Source organism: Uloborus diversus, chromosome 8 (genome assembly GCF_026930045.1).
Source record: "Uloborus diversus isolate 005 chromosome 8, Udiv.v.3.1, whole genome shotgun sequence".
NCBI lineage: Eukaryota > Metazoa > Arthropoda > Arachnida > Araneae > Uloboridae > Uloborus > Uloborus diversus.
In genome coordinates this window covers 79692282-79711609 of record NC_072738.1, presented here as the reverse complement: position 1 = coordinate 79711609, position 19328 = coordinate 79692282, and the positions used below count along the sequence as shown (strand labels likewise).

General features: G+C 34.5%; 1 protein-coding gene across 1 annotated transcript in view; it reads left to right on the top strand.

Annotated features, from left to right (window-relative positions):
• The first annotated feature begins 4241 nt into the window (after window positions 1–4241).
• LOC129227370 (tetratricopeptide repeat protein 30A-like) overlaps window positions 4242–19328 on the top strand; it is a 50046-nt gene continuing 34959 nt past the window's right edge. Inside the window, 5 exon segments of the mRNA XM_054861920.1 lie at window positions 4242–4352; window positions 4505–4570; window positions 5708–5917; window positions 11078–11134; window positions 15346–15414. Coding sequence (XP_054717895.1) covers window positions 4305–4352; window positions 4505–4570; window positions 5708–5917; window positions 11078–11134; window positions 15346–15414 — 450 coding nt within the window. The 5' untranslated portion in view covers window positions 4242–4304.

The following is a 19328-nucleotide window of genomic DNA, read 5'->3' as shown; positions in this document are numbered from 1 at the left end:
TTAGTCACCGATTAATCGTGGTCAACCAGTTGCTCTATTCTCAACGCCAGAGCTTGAATACGCTACCTTGGGGTGATTAACAATACTAAAGAAAAAGGTAGTAACACATTCCAGTCCTAGTGTTTTCTTTGGGGTAAATTATCCTCAGACAGTTTGTGATGTAATGTAATTTCAGGAGATTAGAAAAGAAATTTTCCCACAAACACGATGAAAAATTATTGTCATTCACTAAGCGTCAAAGCAAGTAATAAGTTACGGCATTTGTTTGTTTTACCTTTTTCGTCCGCCATTTGACAGTGGCTGCAGCGCCCCTATAGTTTGCTGGAGTTGCGAATTAACGCCTGGTTAAACGGTTAATACTACTCGAACATGCGTTCGCATAGATTAACCGGGTGCGCCAGTTTGTTGATTTGATAACATCGACGTGAGTGTCCACAGGATATTTTCATTAACAGGTCGCTCTCTTTTCTATTAGAACACCTGTGCTGCATTCGAAACAATCCACCGGTTACACTGCATGGTTAGTCCGGTGTGGTTATGACGTATCTGGAACTTCTCTGGGGAGCATGGTAGGTCTAACAGCTGTGTTTCCGAACGCTCGTGGTAACAGCGCGGTAGTTCTAGTTCAGCAGCAAACAACGCTCCAATCAAAGCGTAACTTTCGCGATGGGAAAGTCACGAGCATTACGATCAAAACATGAAATACGACCGAATTGGCCAACACACACTTTGTGATCTCGCTAACCTCGTCGAGACGGCGCACAGTGCGGCAGCATATGGACAAAAGTGGAAAATGCGACTTTTTTTCCCAACTTGTTTTATTTTAATAATCAGTGAAATGGAATTTCAGCTTTTAATCCGATATCATAAAAACAAAGGATAGAAATTATGTTTGAACACGTGGAAGATAGCATTTTTCTATTAGTGAAACAAGTTTAATTTAGTAGTATCTTCTTTCGTGTTGAGGACGCATCGGCGACTATTATAATTTTTTTTTTATATTCCATTTAGTATGGAAGGCATCAAAGAAGGTGAGTAAGATCCATTTTCTAGTTAATATTTTTGAATAAAAGTTTTTCGTAAATATCTTTAAATAACGTTTTAAAAAAACTTCAAATAATTATTTTTCAATTTTTACCCAAAGCATTCTGAGTTTCTGAAATATTTTGATTTAATAACGATCATACATCATAAATATGCAAATATTTCCTGCTTTAAACTGCTTTGAATAGTTCTGGGTGATTCTCCACAAACCTAACATTTTCCAATCTTTTTTTCTAATAAAAATGCTCAAAAAGATCTAAAAAAATGCATATTTACTGTTTGTTAAGAACTTATAAGGGAAAAATAGACGAAACTCACTTTAATTATGCTCGCCTCAAGAACGACTTTTGTCCACTTTGCAGTGGCGTAGCGTAGGTTTCTGCCGCCCGGGGCAGGCACCAAATTTGCCGCCCCTCTTACATTGTCGTGCTGTATGCCCCCTCCTATACACACACACACACAACAAGAAACGACATGCTTAATAATTTACAGAACGCTAACAAGATTTTATTATATGAAATATGTTTAAAATTTTGATATAATCTTACTTCAACAAGAAATACTGTTGATCGAAAAATTCTATTAAATACTTGACAAAAATTATTGCATTATGAGAGATAAGATATGAGTTTTCCCTAGATAAAAACATTTAAAACATGATCGAAAACTGTGTATACTGGTAGTATTTCTTAAACCTTTTATTGAAAAGAAGAAAAAATATGATTATAAATAACCTGATCGATATTTTTTTAATACTTGAAAAGATTTTTTTTCTTCTTAGCCTAAAATTTTATTTTTCTACTTTTCATCAATGGAAATCCTTTAACCAACACTATCAATATCGATTGTATCAGTCGTTTATGTAAAACGTTGTATAAAATGACTCACTGAATCCAAATATGCAGGCCCAGATCTGCGTACCCGCAGATCGGGGGGGGGGGGGCACGGCCTTAAGGGGCCCGACGGCCCAAGAAACTGAAAAAAAAAGAGAAAAACTAGCACTAAGACGTTGCAAATATACATTAACGTTGCAAATATACACTGCTGGCCTCTGGGGAGAGGACCTGCAGATTTATTTGCAGGGGGTCCAAATTTTATAGATCCGGACCTGCAAATATGACCACTATTTCCACCTATTAGCCACCCCGTTTTGGAGTTCTGAAGATCAACCTCCTCCCCCTCCCAATTATTTCTAAGTCAGTATTTTTATTTGGAGTTGGAGGGAGCATTATATTAATTGTTCTTCTGGGGGACTAGAGAAAAGAAATGTTTAAAAAGATGAGCATTTGTAGCAAGGAGGGACCCTCAGAGTGGAACTCCCCCCCCCCCCCTAAAATATTTAAAAAATCATCAAAACGAACTATTTTTTCTTTTTTTTCCCGCAGTTTGTTTTCGATTGTACTTTTTGATGTGCAATCATTTAATTTCGATGTAAAATCCAAGTATCGGCTGCACTTCTATGAGCCCCATGTCCGAAAAAAAGTTCAGGTTGAGAAAAAAAATATAATACTAAAAATAAATATAAATAAATAACTCAAATAAAATAAGTATTAATTAAAAAAAATAATAAATCTTGAAGCACCGTATGTTGCATATAAGTCGCATCACAGATCTTTGAGTCACAAACCTTCTATTCCCGGATTATGTATATTTATTGAAGTTACGATCACACTGAAGATTACGAATGAAATTAAGTGTGCCTATAATTTAGCATTTATATCTTCTTTATACAAATAAAACAAACTCCAAATGTACATGTACGGTGTAAACTCAGAAACTACCGGACCGATTTCGCTAAAATTTTCAGTTTATCTAGGTTAGTGCTGGGAAGGTTTATAGACATTTTCGAAAATATTTCAAAGAATAGTTTCTTTTTCCTTCGAAATTTTACGTTTTGAACCCAAAAATGAATCTTTCTACTTTTGCCGAACTAGGTCCCCTAAAAGGGTGCCAACCTTGACTCTCAAAGGGCGCAGAAAAAAGGCACAAAGGCGCACAAGTTCAAAGAGCCAAATAAAAATATAAAAATGTCGCACAGGTTTGAGGAAGCAAAAAGAACATGCGCACAGGTTCGAGGGGAGGGCACAAAGAAAAGAAAACGAAGGCGCACACGTTTGATGGCACAAATGAAATAGAATTAAAAAAAAAAATTCGAGGGCGCAAAAAAAAAAAAAAAAAAAAAACACTCAGGTTTGAGAGCATAAAAGAAAGTTCGCATAAGGGTTTTTAGTCCCGTCAAGGGAAACACGTGGAGGCGCAATTACGCTAGTTAAAACTGCTTGCAGAGACGGACTGACCTGCGGGCCGATACCGATTCGCCCTCAAACGTCTTCTGTATGCCTTTTTTTTTTTTTCTTGCTCCCTCAAACCTGTGCGACTTCGTTAACTTTATTTTTGGCGCCCATGAACCTGTGCGTCTTCGTTTTTTCACGTCCTCAAACCTGTGCGCTTTCGTTTATTTTTGCACCTTTAAAACCTTTGCTTGCGCCCTTGAACCTCAGTTCTTTCGTGCCCTTTGGTAGTTAAGGGTGGCGCCCCCTTGAAGAACCCAGTCCGCCCCTGCCTGCTTGTCGATCTTTTTAACTTATAATCTTCTCCAACGAGATTGACCTCGCTCTTCTCGTCTTTCTATGTCAGCTCCAGTGACAATGGTCCGCATGCATGTCAGTATCCAGTATTTCGTGCTCGTGCGTCAACGAGAAAAATTTCCTGAGACAAGTTAGAACTGAAGAGTTAAAAAAAAAAATACATTTTGATGTGTGTGTGTGTGTGTGCTGATTTAGTGATACATCCCTAGAAAAGCGCAGTCTTAATTTTAAAAAAAAGAAAAAAGTCTTTTCGATGTTAATGTAGTGTTACAGAATTTGCCGCCCCTAGCAAAGTGCCGCCCGGGGAGAGTGCCCCCTTTGCCCCCCCCCCCCTACGCTACGCCACTGCCACTTTGACCGTAAGAGCGCTGCGGTTTTTCTCTGACGTCGACAGGTTGCAACCGGAACGACGTCAGAGAAAAACAGCAGCGTTTCCGAACGTGGTTAGGTGACGTCATCGGTTCCACTACAAGAATTTCCGAACGCTACCGGTGTCACCACGGCGACCGATCCTTGTCTCCGAATGCACCTCTGGTTCGTTAACCGTTAACGGTGATTTCCCGCATTTCTTTGCAACCGTAACCGGTGAATTGTTTACAAATGGCGGATTGCCTTTATTCTTTTTAGTGCAGATGTGTAAATGACATTTTGTTTCTAGCACAAAGCGTGATTATGGCTCACATCAATGATGGAGAGTATACTAAAGTTATTTATACAATGGTAAAGACAAGTTTTTCCTTTTTTTTCCCTCAAGCATATTTGCTTTGAATATTTATGCCACCCGGAAATCTTGAAAGATATATTACATTGAAATTGTATCTGCACGTTATATTATTAATTCAATTAAAAACTTCTCTAAAACTTCATTTTAGATAAAGGAGGGCCTCTTCAAAGAAGCTATTGCTGTGCTTAACCAACAATTTCAAACTAACACTACTGTAAGCATTATTTTAGTTCTTTTTTTTATAGTTAGATAAAGATCTTATGCTTGTTCTTGAGTAAAAATAGAAGTACTAACTTTTTAAAGTCAGGACACTTTCATGCTCTCGCATCATTTATTTATTTATTTATTTTTCCCTTTAAAAAACTTTAAATATTTACTGTGTGCACCATATGACTTCTTTATATGTCAATTGAATCACATATATTACTTCTAGGGTGTTTTTATCCCTTTTTTTGTGGTAATGTTATAACTTCCTCAATACTTCATGAATAAGGCATCATTTCAAAGATTTTTTTCAATGCTTTTCTGAAAAAAATAAACAAACAATGCAAATGTTTCCTTCAGTCAAAAAGTACTACTTTTATTCGCTGAAATTGATAGAATAAGCAAAAAAGAGAATAACATGGACCCAGAAAATAATTTTTTTTTCCAACATTAAATTTTTAATTAATTTTTTTCAATGTGATTTTTAAACCAAAATGTTTCATTGTGTGACATCACAAGTGATGAAAGCCATCTTGAAATAGAGCGCATGGTTGTCTTTTCGGGCAAGATATTGCCTTTTAAAGATTTTTTCCCTGCAAGTAATTTATTAGCAGAACGAGCATTGTTAGTTAAATAAAATATTCATTTAGCGGTGTGTGGCAGTGTCTTGAAACTTTATCCTGGTAACCCTAGCGATTTGCTCACATCAGCAGAAAAAATGAAAATAATGGATAAATGTTGTTTAAGATTATTTTTTAAGAGAAAAAATAAGTCAAAATTAAGAAAAAAAAGCTAACTTACCCCATGTTTCTGATCATTCTCTTTCAGAAAAAAATATTTTTGAAAAATAGGAAACAACCCAATTGACATTTTAACTGTTCTTGACATTAGAGTATTTATATAAACTACCGCATTAAAATTGGCAATATGTGTTAAAACTAAGAGCTGGGGTGGGGGGAGGGGGTTGACCCGAAAACTTTTCTCCTGGCATCACCACTGCTCCCATGCCCATATAGAGGAATTGCCACTGTTGTTGTTTATGATGAATACTTACTGAAATTTCATTAGCTGTAAACTTTAACTTTAAGTTAGCTTGTCTGAAATCTTCATAATTATGTGTTATTTAGTATTTTCTTCTTTTCTTTAGTCTAGAGCAGCTCTGTCTCTTCTTGGTTATTGTTATTATTTTACACAAGACTTTGTCAATGCAGCAAATTGCTACGAGCATTTAACTGTTGTTTGCCCTGAAGTTGATGACTATAAGCTATACTATGCTCAGTCATTGTACCAAGCTTGTTTCTACCAGGAAGCCATGAAAGTTACATGCCAAATTGAGAATCAGGACTATCAGACAAAGGTATATTCATTCTAATAAGAATTTAATCACGTGACACAGGATATATTAACAAATATTGCTTTAATGATATTTTTCAACACTATTTTAAATTCTTGTTAAGTCATAAATGTTTTATCACACAAGGCTCTAATATTGCTTTACATACGTAAAGAGCCATTTATTAATTACGTAAGGGTCCCAAGGGGAGGTGGGTTGGAAAAATCTCTACATACCCTTACTTCGGGGGAGGTGAGGGACCAGACCCATTATTACATAATATTTTCCAAGTCAATATTTTATATTAGATATCGCGCGGCCAAGTGGTTTCACTGGGATCATATTTCATTTGCTTCTGGAAGGCAAAAACGTTTAATGAACTGTTTCTTACTTGTTTTTTAAGGAATGAAGAGTGTAAAATATAATAAAAGAATCTCACTGTGTATGGCATGTCTTATTTGTAATTAGTATCGCATTATTTTCAAAAAGTATTTGTCAGTCAGTCTAGATTCCTTTTGATAAACCTTCTTTACACCAAAAAGGTTTTTAAAAAATATATAAAAAAATGAATTTAATAACAATTTTAGTGATATAAAAATCATTATTTTATTATTTTGAAAAAAGAAATGGAATCTTACTTAAGATAGGGGGAAGGGGGATAAAAATCTTAGGTACCCTTACAAGGGGGAAGGAGGGGTCAAAAATAGCCAAAATCATCCTTATGTAATCAATGAATGGTCCCTAATGACCAAAAATAATTGTTGCTTTCAGGCTATTTTATGTCAAATCAACTAGGCACTCATTCCAACTCGCTCGTATTTTCATGAAATATTTATGACTTAACAAAAATTAAAAATAGTGCTAAAAAATATTAATTTGTTTATATTTTTCTAAAAGATCTATACCAGTCATAAAATCTGAGTCATTAATTTTTGCCATTTGTTAAAAATATCTTTTATCACTTACCGGTAATACTTTAAAATATTATAACTCAAATTATATATGGGAGTTTAAGAGTTGTATAATAGTTTGTTTTCCAGAAAATCAAATGCACTGTAATTCAATATGTAACTGGAATACTTTTCAAGATTTTTTTTTTTCTTTCTGCAAAACATTAAATTTTAAAAAAGCAAAAAATTTTGAGACACTGTGCTTTGAATATTTCAAAAAATGTGTATGACTTAATGTGTTTTGAAGAATACATCCAAAAGATTTCAGTGTGAAATAGGGATGCACCGGATTTCCGGTAACTATCCGGTATCCGGCCTATCTGGCTGATTTTTCAACTATCCGGAACTATGAGGTATCCGATCCGGCAAGCCACTCCGGATCCGGATATCCGACAGTTTTTTGCAGGATATCCGGTAAAAATGTGAGAGATATCTGGGGTTGATGTGGGGTTATCCGGTACAAAATGAGGGTTTAATTTTGAATTTACTTTTGCAAAAATTCCAGTTAAAGCTTTCACTGTTTCATAAACTTTTCGATGATGCTTTCTCTTTTAATTGCTGCTTCAAAAATGACCATTCCTCTTCAAACCTAGCTTCTAGCATCCCCCGCGTCGTCGTCCCCTCTCCTTTGCGAATCTGCTGACAGTATGTTGCCAATAATTTCTCCCTCCCTCTCTCACTCTCTCTGCTTTAACACGCTGAAGTGAAAAGTCAACCTTGAAATGGTTCATATCAAAGCACTTGAAGTTGGAGGAGCGGCCGTGTTGAAAATTAAAATACAGTCAAGTTCCGACTTCCGGGAGGAATGCATTCCACTACTCCTCTTGCGTAAGTTGAAATTTAGCGTAGTAGAAAAATGTATGAATTCGAATTTTTAGAAACACACTAAAAAATTTTGGGCATTTATAAACACCTCTCACACTATTTTGAACCATTTCTTAACTATATATTACCGTTTCTTGCATAAAAAATGCTGTATTATTCAACATAAAACTCTGTTACGATGCACAAAATTAATGGTCAATGGGAGAGAGACATGTAAATAAAACAATAATATAGTTACAGTGTATTAATAATTTAATAATGCACGCTTTGGTGCCATTATATCTCATGAACATTAAAACGAAGAATGAAAGAAACTAATGAAAAATGCGGAATAGTTGCACTGAAACAAAGCAATGTTTAGAGTAGTACGGTGTGGAAACTTCCGTTTTCAGTGATACTAAAAGGATGAAGAACCATCAAGAAACCAATATGTTGTGACCAATGACGTAGCCGATGCTTGCACCCAGCGCGCGCAGTTGTGCAAACGAACTATTTTAGAAATTATATTTGCTTGTATATTTCTACACATGCTAAAATCCTTTCATTGCATTCATTTATATCCAAAATTTTGTGTTGCGTTTGTATTTTTTCCATTTTTAGTTATCCGTAAAAGTTTTCTCCCCCTTTTTTTAAATTATTCCAATTCCGTAAAAATGAGTTGAAATCTGGGGTGCCCACCTAGGGGGGGGGATGTTTTAGGGGTATTTTTCTCTCTTTTGGGGGCTTTCTATTTGGGGGGTATTTATGGTTTTTAGGGGGTGGGCCCTTGCTCTTAGGGGGGCACCCCTGTATTTAAGATGCTAATTTGCATCTTTAGAGAGTGAATCTTTGTTTTCTGAAATTAAAGTAAAATTTTGAGTTGATTATTTTAGCATAAGTTTATTAATTTGTTAACTGGGTTGCCCACCTAGGGGGGGGGGTTTAGGGGTATTTTCTCTTTTTTTTGGGGGGGTGGGGTTTTATTTGGGGGGTATTTATGATTTTTAGGGGGTGGGCCCTTATTCTTGGGGGGGCACTCCTGTATTTAAGATGCTAATTCGCGTCTTTAGAGAAAAAAAATGTACCTTTATTTCTGGAATTAAAGTCAAATTTTAAGTTGATTGTTTAAGTTTATTTATTTATTTTTTGATTCAAACTGGCCCTGTTTTAATATTTTCTTTTTTAACTTGTATGTTAGAAAAATTTTACACGTGTATTATCTGTAATAAAAATGATTTCAAAGCAAAGTTTTATTTTTTGTTATTTCTAAATTGGAAGCAAAGAAATATATTACTTTATGATGAAGTTTAAAAATATTTCTACACGTCATGCAAATCTAATAACAAATACGACTCATTATACGACCTTTAAGATTTCAACTATGAATAATTAAAAGTTTAAACCATGTGTACATTACATACAGAATTAATTTTTGCCGAAAGTTTGTCTCTTTCGAAAAAATCTGTCAAAATAAAACAATATTTTAATGTTTCATTTTATATATAGCACAATTCCTAAATTAAAGTATAGAGGCTCTTAAAAAATACATTTGAATGTACTTAACATATTTTAAAGAAATGATATGTGGAACAAGTTTGATTTATTGTTTTGAAACGGCGTTGTAGAAAAATATGCGAACATGCAATGCAATCGAAATGCCGGATATCCGGTATCCGGCAAAATCACTATCCATTGCATCCCTAGTGTGAAACCATTAAGTAATCAGCAACTATAGCAAATGGAACTAATGTCATATACCCCACCCTTGGCGGCTTTTTCCTGCTGGCGCCAAGGAAGCGTCGCCAGGAAAACAATGTATGACGACATATGTCTTACATCGTTCTTAGCAATGTTTTTTTTGCGCCAACAGGAAAAATTCAGATAAAAAATATAATCAAAGCACTTCAGAAGATTTCTATAGATTTCCTATGACAATAACTTCTTTTTTATTATCAGAAAACGAAAAGAAATAGAAGTAGTGTAACTTTTTTTCTGGGCTAAACAAATTAACAATATGTGTTAGAAGTAAGATAAAAACAAGCAATGAAAAAGAATATCCAAAAACAGCTTTCAGGATTAAATAAATAGCTAGATATGAGTAACAAAAAAACCATCTCAAGTAATATGTTACATAAATGTGATAACTATGATTTTTACATTTTTGCTGCTGGATATGGCAAGGAGCTGAATTTGACACATTTCGGCAGTTCTCCCCCTGGCCCCTCCCATTTGTTATAAACTTAAAAAGTTATGATTTGTATCCTCACTTGTCTTAATTTTCAAGGTTTTCAAGCACTTTAAAATGAAATTTATTTTTAGTACTGTTCTTTTTTTCTTCCTTTCTTTTTCTTTTTTTGGAACAAATGAAATTTTCGGGAGTTGAAGGCTTTCCACAAAAAACACACTATAGCTTGTTTAGTTTATAGGTAAATTTAGTGTTTTAAAATCTTTGTTTTAGCTTGTAATTGTTGAAATAAACATCAGTTATTTTAATCATTGCAACTGAATGTATCGCTCGATCAGCCGATATTTTCACTAACATTCTTGCCCTAATCATTTTCAGTTCAAAATAGTCGTTTTTAACACATTTTTGGCAACCCGGGTGACAGGTACTACTCGTAATACAGTGTACCTTGCCCCCCCCCCCCCCCCCCCCATCAGAAAAGAACATTTGCTATTCTCTTCATTTTCACTTCTGAACTATTCAAAAAAAAAGAAAGAAAATCATGATTTGTTTAAAAAAGATTTTGGGAGGTGTGTTGTTACTATGTATAAAATCCTCCCAAGACTGGGGGGGGGGAATCGCCCACCCCCTCTTAAATCTGCCCATGTTACCAAAAGCAAGAATTTTATTTTTTCATTCGAGAAAAAAGCAGATTTTTCTTCCCAACGATTTTATTAAAAAACTATGCTAGCTACTAATTAAAAAACTATGCTAGCAGCAGGCAATAAGTTTTTGGCTTAAAATTGATTTTTTCCTTACTTAAAAATGTCTATAACTTTTCTGTTTGTGATTTTAGGGACTTGGTGGTTTCATTTTAGAAGGGAAAAATATCTTCTAAAATTTTTTCCAGCTTTCAAATCCGGCTAAAATTGAGCCGATTAGATAATCATTTCTGGTAGAAAGAACCATTTAATGCCATTTTTTTGAGTCCTAAAATTAAAATTTGAGCAGCTGGGTTCTTTTTTAGCATCCAAAAACCCCTGTACGTTCCTTCTCATGTGCCCAAGTATCTAGCTGCCAAATTTGGTCGGGATCGGACATAAACTGTGCATTTGTATAGGGAACATACAATACCCAAATATATACACATATATTCTCTGTTTTATTTATATCGATTCCACCATCATCAGAATAATTTTATTTCGATAGTTCTTATTGGCAAAAGATACTTTGAAAATTGATACAAACTTTTTTTTTCTTCTGTAGATTGTGAAATTACAAGCAGCAATCAAGTATGGGGAAGAAGACTTAGCAGCCGCCAAAGTATGTAATTTAAAAATGATGTACACGTTCTTGAATTAAGAAAGAATTTAACCAAATTATAATTTAATGTCTGTGAGTACCAAAAAGAATCTTGTTATGAAGATCTTGGCATTACGGTTCATTTTAATCTCATTTTCATTGACGCTGAAACATTAAATGTTTATTGCATGGTGATGTTAGTAAATATTTAACAACAATTTGTAGAAAATATAAATCTTGAAATAATTCTAATATAAATTCTTATAAGTTTTCTCGAAGCCATTTTTTAAGTAAGAATTTGAAATTTTTGTTGAAAATTTTAGTTTATATTAATTAACTGTTCTATGTATTTAAAAATACTTTCTCTCAAACAACAAAGCTTTGCTAATTTGACAATTTTTCTGTAACATTTCTACTTTTAAATAGTTCAGTGTGATTGCAATTTTGAAAAACAGAAAAATCTTCAAAATCTACGTGTTTCCATGACAAATGGAATCAGGTGGCAGGAACTCTTATGGGAGATTTTCTGCGTAGTTTTTAACATTTAAATAACTTTCTCTTTGAGTACAGTATTTTATTCTACAAGGGTTTTTTTTTCTGTAGAGGTGAATTTTAGCACATAATGGTGTATTTTTAGATCATACTAACAAGGTTTCTGCTACGGTCGCGATTCCCGTAAAATGCTAAAATATTATTTAACTTACAAAAATGAAGCAAGGCATTTTTGCTTTTTGCTCAAATAAGAGAAAGAAAAATAAACAGAAACACAATGCACAATAGGGTGTGTGTCATTAAAAAAAAAAAATTAATATTGACTTGCGCAATTAGGATGCACTGTATTTGCCCCCTAGAAATTCCTTTCTAATATTATTTTTGAAAAAATATTAAGCTTTAGCTACCAGGAGACGAGCTACAAAGTTTGAAAAAAAGGTAAAAAATGGTCAATTTCCAAAAAATTTTACGAAAATAAAATGTTTGAAATTCTTGTTCTGATACCATTCAAATGCTTCCTTTCAACACTTACAAATGTCTTTATGATCAATACATTCTTTTGAAGTTTTTAGTTTGCGAATAAGCAGTACATTTTTGTGAAATTAACTAAAATTCGATTTTTCAGCTTTTCTTGTACATAGCAGAATTTCGGCAGAAAAAGTCCTGAAATATTTATTTGTTAATAAATGTGCACTATGCATAATCTTTCTTGTTGAAATCGATGACCGGTCAATTGATACTACTATCTTCGTTACTCAGCTCGCCGATCTGCGGGGGTGTTTTAAAGCCACCTGCATCGTGGCAGCAACACCATTTTACTCCCCCAAGATAATCTTTGACCAGCGGACTCAACTTGGTAATAATTTCTCTCATCCTTCCCAAGCTTTTAATCCCAGCTGCATTTTCCAACAAAAGACAGTATGGGATTTCTTTTTTGTTTTGTCAAAGGGAGGGGTTGATTTTCACTAAAAATCCGGAGAGCGAAAGACTAGCGATTTTAAACATCGGAGCAGTCGGACTTAACTTTTGACTCTCCCGAAATCTACTGTCACTGTGTTATATCATGATCCGAAATATCCTATGAACTTTTGTGAGGTATCGGCACAAAGTATTTCAATATATTTCATTAAGTTTTATCCCTGATAAAATTTCCTGCTCAGCTGAACACTCATCTGCACCACTTTAGAATGCAACATTGTGAATTTCAAACTTCAGGTACTCAAGACGCCTAGAACACTTCATATATTATTTTTATAATTATTTATAGTGACAATGGCATCTTCTGCTGCCAAAAAAACCAGATCTGCTTTAAGCATTAAATTGAGTGAGTATCTAGGAGGCCCCAAAAATTTCCTACCGAGTTTCCAACTTTACGTGACTGTTCACAGAAATGCCTCAAGTTACAGCAAAATGAAATGCTCATGAGCGATCAAGATCCCCGCAATGTTCCAAAGAGAAATATCTTTTTTCCCATGTTGCTGTTGAGATTGCTGAACGGTAGTGGAGTCCTAATTGTGAGTTAAAGGAACCTATTGTTTATAGCACAAAAGTTATAGGACAAAGACGAGCTGGTCAGTATTATCTAAGATAGCTCAAAACAAAGCACGGAAAACTTAAAGAACAGTATGAGCTTAAACTTGATAAACTTTTCAATATAGCTTTGTGCACATGTAAAATTCTACTATGCAGTGAGGATGATGCTCCATGCAAGCAAACTTGTAATGCCCATGCCCACTGTCTTTGCAATTGTGATATAAAAGTGAGGCTGCTCTTCCCTACTCTCATAACATAAACGAAAGAGCTTTTGCTGTTGACAAATTAATGTCAATTAGGGTAAGAAATGAGCAAGGATGAACATCACTATGGTCTTTTAGAGTTCCGCAGTCGGTAAATCTTGATGCTTGCAATCTTACTGAACTGATCGACTGGGACGCAGAGATTGTCACTGAACTAATTTTCACAGCAAATTTATCTTTGGAACAGCTTAAAGAATTGAATATTCTCCCACTGGAACTTACTCCATATTCAATACACACTCAAAGTTACGAGAGAGCGGTCAAATTATTGACCGAGGCTGCAGAATCAGTATGTGGTTGGGCCAAGAGAGATGGATTCATACGAATGAAGTTGCGTATTTAAGAAGCAATGCCTTTTTCGAGAACAAATAAAGACTTTCTAAAAGTGTTTCAAATTTGAAAGAAAAATAACTGTATCAGTAGCTAATTGCAGTATTGTGTTTAGGCACCTGAGTGAAAGGTTGACATACGGTACGTAAACTTTTAAAGGTATTCAAATTGTCGTAATAATTTGGTATTTCACTTCTTGCAGTAGATTAAGTATGTTTTGTTTCACATATACCTTTTTTTTTTTACTTATTAAATAGATGAGTTGATGATAAATGTCTGTAGCCATTAAGTAAAAAGCCACAAGCATATACTAAACATGAGCATCATCGAGCATTTTTAACTGTCAGAAATATTATCAGAAAGAAATATCTCATGTGTAAGTAGTACATTAGATCTCAAATGTGCTAATCCAATACTAAAAATAAATTTTTTCATTAGTGCAGGACATACTCTGCGTGCACAGTGCACATTTATTAGAAAATAATCATTGCAGGACTTTGCTGAAATACTGCTATGTACAAGAAAAGTTGAAAAATCAAATTTTGATTAATTTCACGAAAATGTACTGCTTATTCGCGAACTAAAAACTTCAAAAGAATGTAGTTGATCACAAAGACATGTGTAAAGAGTGTTAAAAGGAAGCATTTGAATGCTATCAGAACAAGAATTTCAAACATTTTATTTTCATAAAACATTTTGGAAATTGACCATTTTTTACCTTTTTTTCAAACTTTGTAGCTCGTTTCCCGGTAGCTAAATCTTAATATTTTTCAAAAATAATATTAGAAATGAATTTCTAGAGGGAAAATACAATGCATCCTAATTGCGCAAGTCAATATTCAAAAAAAAAAAAAAAAAAAAATTATGACACACCCTAATGCACAATCTTAGAGAGGAAGCATGTAAGAAAGTAGTGAACTTAATCTGATCATAAATTTTAGCTAACATGTTTAAACTACTATTAAACTTAAGAAATACTTGGTCTTAATGGATATTATGTCCTGAAAATGAATGTATTTTTGAGGTTTTGGAAGTCAAACTTGTGTTATATCAATGCTAAATACAATTCTAAATTTTTTATTTCAAAACTGGGAAAAAATATTAGTTGCTGTCTATTCTTTCTTTAAAGATGTTTTAGTTGAATCTAAAATTTTACATTCAACTGGAGATGAAACACATAAAGGCAGTTGGAAAGTCATGTAAACATATTCATTAATCATCGACATTTTAGCATTTTGCAAAAGCTTTTTTCCCAATTTTCACTTTTTTTGCTGAAGGGCTTTAGAACTCAGTTTAAACCTTGCATATTAGTCTAAGTTTATTTGTCAACTGTTATTCATTCCAAACGTAATTATAAAAACTTTCCTCTTCTTTGTGTGTAAATACAGTATAACTTTGATTTAATGATTCCTGATTTAACGATTTCCTCAATTAATTGATACATTTCACTGGTCCGGATTTGACTGCACTGAATATCTATGCTCCTCAATTTAACGATATGCTTGATTTAACGATAACTTTTTTCAACCCCTTGACAGTTTTTAAATCATGGTTATATTGTATTTTCTTTATAATTCAGTTGTAAGTACATTTTTTTTCTTGTATCTTATTTAGAGCTTAGTTGATCAGAGTCCTCCTGGTGATCCTGACACAGAAGTCAATTTAGGCTGCTTGTTATTTAAGGTATTTACGAACACAAGTTCGATAAATTTGAATTTCATTTATTGGTGTTTTTGGTCATGTTATTTTTCATACAGAAACATATTTCTTATTTGTTATTATAGAAACATGTCAACTCTTAAGAGGTTTTTTGTATTGTTCCTACACTGCTTGACAATTGCTAAGGAACAATTACGTTTTTTGGAATAATTAAGAATCGATAATGATTAAAGAAACAGAACAAAATATTTAGTTAGTAGGGAGGATGTACCTTTATTATAAGTAAAAAATAATACAAATATTACTGCATCAATGAAGTAAAAACTTAAAAATAAAAAATAATCCTACTTAAATGATTTTCACACAACCACAAAAAAATGATCTAGGTCAGAATGATGGAAACACGAGTACCTTAATATGATGTATGATTACCAGGGACACTAATGCACAATTTACATCTGTTTTCCATACTGCCCACTAATTATTGAGGAGTGCTTGGGGAATGTTTTCCCACTTATCTATCAATGCGGATTTGAGTTCTTGTATTGTTCTGGGAGGGACGGTTCTTCACGCAACACGTCTGCCTAGGGCATCCCAGGCAAGTTCAATTGGATTCAATTCGGGAAAGTAAGCAGGCCACTGCACACGGAGAATGTTTTCACTTTGCAGTGTGTCTGACACTTCAATGCTCCAGTGTGGCCGTGTATCGTCGTCCGTAAACAGAAAGTCTGGACCTACAGCCTCCCTAAAACAATGAACATTATCCAGCATAACATCTCTGCAATACATTTGCGACGGATAGCTTTCTTATTCAAAATTGTGAAGCGGTGTTCTGCCATTGTGCATGATGCCTTCTCACACCATGACGCCTAGGCCGTACCGATCACGTTCGCAAACAAATTTTTGTGCATAACGTGTTCCACGCTCTCTCAACAGTAGTTGGTGACCAGAATCACTTGTCACACTGAAACGAGATTCGTCAGAAAACATCACTCTAGACCAATTTTGACGATCCCACCAACATGTTCCTTACACCAGCGTAATCTCTCTTGACGATGGCGTGGTTGAACTTGGATGCAACGTACGGGCTTCCGTGCATACATACCGACATTATTTACTTGCCGTGATATGGTTCTTGGAGAAACATGCATACCAGTATTGGTTGTTAGATTTGCAGCTATATGTCCAGGAGTGAAATTTCTGTTCCTTTTTCCCATGAGGGCTACATAGCGATCCTCTGAAGGTGTGGTGGTTCTACCATTACCCTCGGCATGCTTTTGCAAAAAGTTTCCACCTTCAGTAGCCTTCTTTAATCGAGAGATGGCACTTTTTGATACACCCATTGCAGCAGCCACAGTGGTGACACTTTGACCTGCTTCCAGTCGTCCAACCGCCCGTCCACGATCGTAGATACTCAAATGATGTCTTGCTGACATTTTACTCTTAAGAATTTCAAGAAACAAACAGAATTTCAGAGAAAAACCTTTTTTAACATCCAACACTATTTTGTTAAAAACCAAATAGCATGAATTTTCATACTAATCTTGAGCATGTATGCACTGTCTTTTATACAAGTAACGAGTCTTGGTCTACCATGCCATCTGAACTTGAATTTATTTCCATTGGCCAGATGGTTGAGGTACAAAATTTCATAAATCGCTTGTTCCTTAGCAATTGTCAAGCAGTTTAGATTTCTAATGAATTTGCCAATCCTTTGTTTAAAAATATAATTTAAATTTAATTGTACTTTGAACCTACTAACTACACTTATATAACCCTGACTGCCGCTGCATTTGATTCTAAAAGGCCAAAAATATTTTGCTACCTTAATTAAGATGAACTTAGTTAAAATAATTTTGTCTGTAATTTGAATCCGTCTGAATGTTAATTGACTGCAACTTTTTAGTCTTTTAATATTTCCTTGTATTTATTTCATTTGATTTATTTATGGCTTGTTACAAATCAATTAAGATTTTGAAACTAATTGAGTAATGTGACCCCCCCCCCCCCCCCACACACACAATATGACGGTAACTTCTAATGTGGGGAAACTGTAAAAATTGAATTAATAACTTTGTGTTGAAAAGTAAAAAAAAAAAAAACGTAAAATGACACAACTGTTGCATTATTCCTTGATACACGTGTTTTGGGGTTTCAAGGAACCCCTTTTTCCCATGCAAAATAGTGAGCTTTTGGATGTGAAAGCATCTGTTAAAAACTTTTACTTTTTTACTAGGTTACCTTTTTTTTTTTAACTTGCATCCAACATCTACAGAGAATGTTGAAATTAGTTGTCTAAAAACTTTGAGTTGTGACCAGAAACAATTGCCTGAACTGTGGTTGTGCGGGATGTCTTATTTTTCAGAAAAAGAAAAATAGAGAAGAGACAGTAAAGATGAAAATGGCAGTGGGTTTGTTGTGCAGGGTCATTTTCAAATGATCATGGGAGCAGTGGCGGATTGGTTGAAAAAATTGGCCCTGGCATTAGGAGGTGTAGCGGCCTCATCGCTGATATAGATATTAAATTTTACCTAACGATTGGGATATCACTTAAATATAAGGAAATTATTCTTTACAACTAAATATGTTTTATTTAAACAAAATTCAACAGATATGATCACTTCTGTGCTTTAATGGTGAACAAATTGATACAGTATTAGCTGAACCTTATTTTTGGGGAAAATTGTGATTGTAATTGTCCATTTAAGTATTTTTATAATGGCCGGAACTTGATTGAATGTTTCCTTAATGATAACACTGCTTGGCTAATATGTCCTTTTCTGTAGTCATAACAAGTAACTTAATTGCCCTGTTATATGCGATATAGCGATGTTCATGGGTGAAAGACGAGGGCTGTCTTTAGAACGTGATGGGTCCCTCGACACAAACATACATTACTGGGCCCTGTCATAAACATTCCCTTTTTTATATTGCCATATCCTGACGACCCCCAGACTCGATGCGAGGTCAAAAACCTGGTGGGAGGGGTCGGGTACAAGTTTGGCAGCCCCTTACTATTTTTTCAAACGCATTTATCAATATAAAGAGAGAGAGAGAGAGAACTTAGCTTTCTGGCTTCTGAGAGTCATTAAAGTATTAGCAATATAAACTTAATGGAAAGATTTACATTAAGTCTGAAATAGGGGGGTCCGGGGGCCCCTCCCCTGGAACATTTTCGAAATTGTAGTCTTAAAAACTCAAATTTAGACAATATTTGGTGATGTTAGGGGAGCGTAGGTTCAGGGTTTCTCCTGCTGCAATTTTTCAGAAGTGGAAATCCAAAAGCAGAATTTTAAATTATCTTCGAGTATATGGTATGAAGAGTGGTTCCGGGGGCTCTCCTCTAAAATTTTTAAAAATATATTAGCTCTGAAAACGCAGTTTTAGAAGATCTTTGTTGATTTTAAGTCGATATAGATTCCAAGGCCATCCGCCAGAAAATTTTCAAATTGAAATACTAAAAATTCTTTTTTTGTCAAGACTAGGACACCGGCAGTAACTTGAAAATTAAGTTCCAAAAACGAAATTTTTGCTGATCTTCAGTGATGTCAGGAAAAGGAGTTTTCAGGAGGATCACCCCGGAAAATTTTCGCAATTGAAGCACGAAAAACGAGATTTAAAATGTTCTTCATTGCTGATGCCGAGAGGGAGGAGGGGACGGGCACTTTCCCAGAAAATTTTTGATACTGTTAATTTAAAAGCAGTTTTAGATCATCTTTGGGAATGTTAAAAAACTGGGAGAGGTTCGAGTACTTTGCTCCAGCAAATTTTCGAAATTGGATGCTCCTCAATGGTATTTTAAGATTGCATATTTTTAAATAATTTAACGGAAAAAAAATATTTTGTCACTTTTATTCCAATTGTTATAAACAGTGTCGCCGAGAGCAAAAGCGGATCCGGGGAAAAAATGACAAAGGTCAATTTTTTCACAAGCCTCC